Genomic DNA, 6,985 nt, shown 5'->3' on the forward strand with positions numbered 1-6,985 from the left:
TGCAGCTAATTTTTATTCTTTATAGCTAAAGCAAAAAAACTCATCATTTTTCTATAAACTTCCATTTGCCTAAAACATAACACTTTGACAAAGTTGACAAACAGTACTACTCTAGAAGTCCTTTGGTATGCATTAGGAAAAATAAATTAATAGGTACCACCTAGTAACTAAGAAGTTTGAGTTTTCAATTACTTAACCCTGTTTAGGAGTATTATGTAGACTTTTTTTTAACCTGCTGGCCTGTACAGGGATAAAACTCTGGACCCTGGTGTTGTTGGCACCACACTTTAACCAATTGCGCTAACTGGCCAGCTGTCTAGGGGTATTTTGGAGCAGTTCATCAACGCACTCAGTCTGATAACCTGTTTCTTTAGCTATGGGATCCTAAAAGAGCATCTTAGTATTCAGACACAAGGAATGGGGCAATATTACTATTATCTTTATAAGAAATATGTATATATTTTTGCCCTAAATTGAGATCACAGGCTCACTTTGAAATGGCCAAAGGGGAATACCTGGGCTTGTTAAAACTTAGAAGTTTATTTCTGAAACCAACATTTAGATTTTACAGTAGGAAGTTAATATTTTTGCCCCGACATATTTTTCCTTAGTTCTTTTAAGTCTCATAATTTCTACCATGAAAAAATGAGTCAACTAGATCGATCAGTAAAACCAGCATTTTATCACTGCTATCTTCATCCTATTATTTTCTTAAATCTTCAAGACTAGAGACTTTTGAACACTTAGATTTTTCCTTTAAAAATTTTTTTTGGGGGGTGGGCCAGTTAGCCCAGTTGGTTAGAGCATGGTGCTGATAACGCCAAGGTCCAGGGTTTGATCCCTGCACTGGCCAGCTAGCTGCAAAAAAAAAAGTAATAATAATAATATTAATATTGGGCTGGCTGGTTAGCTCAGTTGGTTACAGTACAGCCTTATAACACCAAGGTCAAGGGTGTGGACCCCTGTACAGTCCAACTGCCAAAAAAAAAAAGAATATGTATTTTAAGTGGACAAATACTTAGAAGAAACATGTGTGCCTTTAAGTAAATACTGGCTTTCTAACAATCAGGCCAAGAATAACTGCCGTATTAGTCCTCAAATCTTTGGGAAACCATAGATTCAAAAAGAAGCCAAATAAATCCAACAACTATAGTTTACACTGTCCTTAGAATTGCTAATTTCTATGAGTTGATTTAGTCAACAAAAGAGCAGTGATATTTATCCTCAAGTGAAAGCTAAATGTCATACTGTACTTACCTCCAAATAGTTCCAAATCTCTTAAGCCCTCAACAATGAACTTTTCCGAGACCCACCGCTAAAGAGGAAAACCCCAAAGAGAATTAGTATTTCTTCCAAGCTACAAATTAGCTATCAGCCTTTAGACAAACGAAAACACAACTACAAATACGGAAGCATGCAGTACAGTTAGGACACATTTCTATGGAAAAGTTTTGAAAAGAATCTTGAAATCAACTAAAAATAGATTGATTCCTTTCTGTATTCCTCTTTGCCTAATTTGATAAATAATTCTTAATTCGGACAGATTAAGAAATACACAGTACTGTCCCTAAAGCAAAGCATATTTGTCTTTCTTATATATAAAATTACCTTTTGTTCCATCTTACTCATTCCATAGCTATCTATTACAGATGCCTATGATCAATGCTAATTTAAAAATTATTATTGGAGGGCCAGCCTGTGGCTCACTCGGCTGATAACACCAAGGCCATGGGTTTGGATCCTATATATAGGGATGGCTGGTTCGCTCACTGGCTGAGCGTGGTGCTGACAACACTAAGTCAAGGGTTGAGATCCCCTTACTGGTCATCTTTTTAAAAAAAAATAAAAATAAAAAATAAGTTAAAATAAATAAATAAAAATTATTATTGGAATTCATAACACAGAAAAAGGGATGAAACAGTAGTTTTTCACAAGCCCCTAATAGTTTTGTAAAACGAAACACAGCAAGCTTCATATTCTTTTATCCATTAGAGTTTCTAAAGATATCACTGCTTACATTTTCTACCAAGTTCACAAGGACAAAACTAGGAGGATCAATCTATGGTTCACCTCACTGGCCTATTTCAAATGAGTATTAGATTTCCATCACACTGAGCAGTGGTCTGGTTTCACCTGAATCAGGCTAGGTTGAAACAGAAAAGAAGCTCATACTTAAAAGCAATGGAATCAAGATTGTATTTCACTTAAGAACTGGCATTAAAGTTTGGCATGGGGGCATTCTTTCCACTGGGTAGAGTTCTGTGTAAGGAGAGAGTCCCTTTTTCCTCTTAATTAACAGTGAAATTTACTCTTTCTAATATAAATTATTTTTATATACATAAACATAAGAAAAAAGACTAACATTCAGAAATAAGTTGTATAACATGGATTGTCAATGGGAACTACAACATCATTCATTGTCCTCTATAACAATTTTTTTTCCAAATTAAAAAAGAAAATATATTTAGATACTCTTGTATGAAATCACGGGAGCTTGTAAAGAAGCTAAATCCACTATTTGTTTTTGAGGTCATTTTAGCTGATAAAATTTTGAGGAGTAATAAAATTTTTCATGTTCAAAAAACCTTCAATTAAAACTAAGGATTATACTTAGAAAAAAGTGTTCCAGTAATTACAATTTAATACTGGTTTTAAAAACACACAAACCCATCAAAAACACAGAGGAAATGGGGACATCATTAGTAGTTACACATCTACACTAAAAAGAGCCATCAACGCATTAACTATTGTATGACCGAAATTTATAAAATAAGCCACCTTCTTGTTTCTTCTCTATCAGACAAGCTGGTGGTATATTTTGTGTTTCTGGTCCGCCACTGCCTGCAAGCTCTTCTCTCAGGAATGGAGGCTGCAATGAGTACCTACCTCTACCTCACTTCCTACATCCCTCACTTCTATATGATTCCCAGCATCACATAATAAACCACCTAAGTATACCTACAATATCTGCCAAAACACATTACTTTTCAGAAAACAAACATTTTAGTAAAGCAAGAAGAATAGAAACACTCACCCTAATTCGCTCTGGTTTACTTACAAGAAAAGACATGAGTTCCTAATGTGTAGACCTATTTCAATTTCAAAAACTTAAACCTAAAAGGAAAATAGAAACAGGTTGAGTTAGTAAAATGTTTTATAGAAATACCTTCTAATTAAAAAAAAAATTACTACGGGTCTTTTCAGAAAAAGAAAAGCATTCAAAGCACTGTACTAGACCTATAAATTGCTAGATTCTAAAGATTTGTTTAGAGAAACTTTCAGTGATGATAAACTTGGATGTACTTTGGCCAAGTACATTCTGAAATTCTGCGACTTCTACAAAGAAAGAGATGTTTGTTTTATATGGTTTTATTTAAATTAGTTTCTAAATTTCTCTTGACCTAACCTCCCATTGACACTTTTGTAGAAGCAATTGTCTTCAATTTTTTTTGTCTGTTTATCGTGCTTTTGATCGTCATTCTTAGTGTTTATATGGCCATGACTTAGTCTTAAACACTTGTCTACTAGCGTGCTGCCATGGTAGATAAAGACTAAGCTCTCCTACATCACCTTCGTCCACCCTACTTCCTGCCCTCACTCTCCCAACACAGTTCTGACATAATTATTGATTAAATCGAAAGTCCACATTCACATCACTATGACTATGCCCTCATGGTTCATAGCAGAGGGAAATAAAGATGACCATGTCTCCTTTCTTGTACACCCATTTTTTCCTTAGTTGTTTCATGTTTGTTATTTAAAATTAAGAATTTATATCCAGAATGGCTAAAAGCATAATATATCATGACCAAGCGTGGTTTATCTCAGGAATGAAAGATTGGTTTAATATTAAAAACTGAATCAATGTATACAAAAGTTTCTTTGTTCAAAGTTGCTGACAAAAAGCATCTGACAAAATTCAACACGAATTGATGATTTAAAAATAACTCTCAGCCAACTAGGAGTAGGAAAGGAATTTCTTCAAGTTAGTAAAAGATACATATGAAAAATTTATAGCTAACATCATACTTAATGGTGAAAAGAATGAATGAGTTTTCTCTAAGAACAGGAACAAAGTAAGCATACCTGCTCTCATCACTTCTTTGCATCACTGTGCATAAGGGTCCTGGCCAGTGCAAAAGGGCAAGAAGAAGGGCTGGACCAATGGAACCGGGTTATCAGAACTCATTAACATTAGTGTCACTAAAGTTGGTATACAACCCCCCACTGCTAAATTTGACTGTCTTTATAAAAAAAAGGCAAGAACAAATCAAAGACATACAGATGGGAAAGGAAGGTGTAAAACTCTTTATTCATGGGCAACATGACAAAAAAAAATTCAAATATTCTATAAAAAAGCCATTAGATCTAAAAAATGAATTTAGAAACAAGGTCAATTGCAAAACCTCATTGCACTTCTATATAGCAATGATGAACAATTAGGAAATAAAATTTAAAAAACAATATGAGAACCATTTACGATATCAACAAAAACCTAAAATAACTAGGCATAATTTAAAAATAAATTATGGAAAAGGTCTGTATGCTAAATTTATATAACATTGCTAAGAGGGATTAAAAATGATCTAAATAAGAGATGTGCCATGTTCACAGACTGGAAGATTCACTATTATTAAGATGTCAATTTTCTCCAAACTGACCTGTAGATTCAATGCAATCCCAATCAAAATTCTAGCACTTTTTAAAAGAAACTGATAAGCTGATTCTAAAACTTATTTGGAAATGCCAGATACCTAAAATAGCCAAAATAATTTTGAAAAAGAATAAAGGTTGAAGACTTAGATCACTTGATCTCTAGACTTACTTTGATGCTACAGTTATTAAAATAGTGTACATGGGTCTAAGGTAAGACATGGATCAACAGAACAGAAGAGGGAATTCAGAAATAGACCTATGCATATATGACCAATTAATTTTCAACAGAGGGGCCAAAGTAATTCTGTGGGGGAAAAAATTGTCTAGACGGGCCGGCCCGTGGCTCACTCGGGAGAGTGCGGTGCTGATAACACCAAGGCCCCGGGTTCGGATCCCACATAGGGATGGCCGGTTCACTCACTGGCTGAGCGTGGTGCTTACAACACCAAGTCAAGGGTTGAGATCCCCTTACCGGTCATCTTTTAAAAAAAAAAAAAAAATTGTCTAGATGGACGATATCTATTTAGAAAAAAAATGAACCTTAACCCTTACCTCATACCATACACAAAAATTAACTTGAAATGGATCACAGAATTAAACAAAAAAGTTAAAATATAAAAAACTTATAAAGAAAAGAGAAGAGAAAATCTTCATGTTCTTGGGATAGGTAAAGACTCAAAAACAGAACATCAAGAGCATAAAATATAAAATAAAAATATGATAAATTGGAATTTATCAATACTAAAAACTTCTACCATTGAAAGATAGACTAAGAAAATGACAAGACTGGGAGAAAATATTTCATGTGTGTGCATGTGCGTATCTACAAAGAACTTTATATACGGAATATACAAAGAACTTTTTCTATAACACCAAGATCAGGGGTTCAGATCCCCATACCAACCAGCTGCCCCTAAAAAATAACTTTTACAATTCAATAATAAGACAACTCAATTTAAATAATGTGCAACAGATTTAGGTAGACACAAGACATAGGAAGACATATGAGTGGCCAATAAATACATAAAATGATGTTCAACGTTACTTGTCATCAGGGAAGTGTACATTATAGCCACAGTGAGATACCACCACGCACCCACCAAAATGGCGAAAAATAAAGGCTGACAATACCAAGTGTGTAGCACAGAATATTGACCAACTGGAACACTGCTGGTGGGAATGCAATACAGCCACTTTGGAAAATAGTTTAGTAGCTTCTTATCACTCAACAATTTCATCCCTAGGTTATCTACTCAAGAGAAATAAAAACATATGATCAAGGCTGGCTGGTTAGGTCAGTTGGTTAGAGCACAGTGTTAAAACACCAAGATCAAGGGTTTGGATCCCCATACAGACCAGCTGCCAAAAAAAAAAAGGTTCACATAGACTTGTACGTGAAGGTTCATAACAACATTATTCACAATAGCCCTAAACCAGAAACAACCTAAATGTCCATCAACTGTTAGATGGACAGACAAAATGTAGTACAGACACCAATAGACAACTACTTACTAACAAAAAGGAACAAACTAGTGATACATATAAAAATATGGATCTCAAGAATACTATGCTAAGTGAAAAAGTCAGACACAAATGTACATATTGTTTCTATTTACACAAAATTCTAGAAAAAGTAAAAATATAATGACAGAAAGCAGATCATTGGTTGCCTGGTACCAGGGGTGAGATGAGAGACCAAATTGAAAGGGGCACAAGAGACCTTTCTGGGGTGATGGAAATGTTCCATATCTTGATTGTGTGGTGGTTACATGAATTTATATGTCAAAACTCAGTAAACTGTACAAAAGGGTATTTTATTATAGGTAAATTTTATGCAAATAAAGTTGATTTAAAAAATAAAATGGCTAAAGAATCAGAAATGCTTTTGAATAATGTAAACAAGAACCTGCCACACTTCCTTTTTTTTTTTGAAGTGGTGTGGGGGTTGTCAGGGGTTATGGTAGTGGTAATAGTACTGGGGGTCTAGGAGGAAGAAGGCTTGATCTGGAGCACATAGTTCCAGGAATCCTTAGAAGAACTGTTTCAGAGAAATCAAAGCAATGATTTTCAATCCAGGGAAGACAGGAGGTCTTTCAAAATCATCTGTAGGGGGCCGGCCCGGTGGCGCACTGGATAGTGCGCCGCTTGGGAAGCGCGGCGGCGCTCCCGTCCGAGGGTTCGGATCCCACGTACAGACCGGTTCCCGGAGCAATGCCGAGGGTTGCGATCCTGTTGCCAGTCCCCGGTCTGGTACGGGGGCAGCACTGAGGGTTGTGATCCGTTGCCGGACACGGAAAAAAGACAAAAAAAAAAAAAAAAAAAAAAAAAT

The 6,985-nt window shown here is 35.3% G+C and overlaps 1 protein-coding gene across 6 annotated transcripts in view; it reads right to left on the minus strand.

Moving 5' to 3' along the window:
* Positions 1-6,985, minus strand: part of STRADA (STE20-related kinase adaptor alpha) — a 36,405-nt gene that overhangs the window by 16,212 nt on the left and 13,208 nt on the right. For 3 of the 6 annotated variants that reach the window (XM_008571144.1, XM_008571149.1, XM_008571147.1), the window contains exons 2-3: positions 3,035-3,114; positions 1,258-1,315 (exon numbers count right to left, since the gene is read on the minus strand). In XM_008571144.1, the coding sequence (XP_008569366.1) occupies positions 1,258-1,315; positions 3,035-3,070 (94 nt within the window). In that variant the 5' untranslated portion in view covers positions 3,071-3,114. The remainder of the gene's footprint in view (positions 1-1,257; positions 1,316-3,034; positions 3,115-6,985) is intronic. The other 3 variants (XM_008571145.1, XM_008571148.1, XM_008571146.1) reach the window with 3 other exon arrangements.

This window comes from Galeopterus variegatus, unplaced genomic scaffold, assembly GCF_000696425.1.
Source record: "Galeopterus variegatus unplaced genomic scaffold, G_variegatus-3.0.2 Scaffold663, whole genome shotgun sequence".
Lineage (NCBI taxonomy): Eukaryota > Metazoa > Chordata > Mammalia > Dermoptera > Cynocephalidae > Galeopterus > Galeopterus variegatus.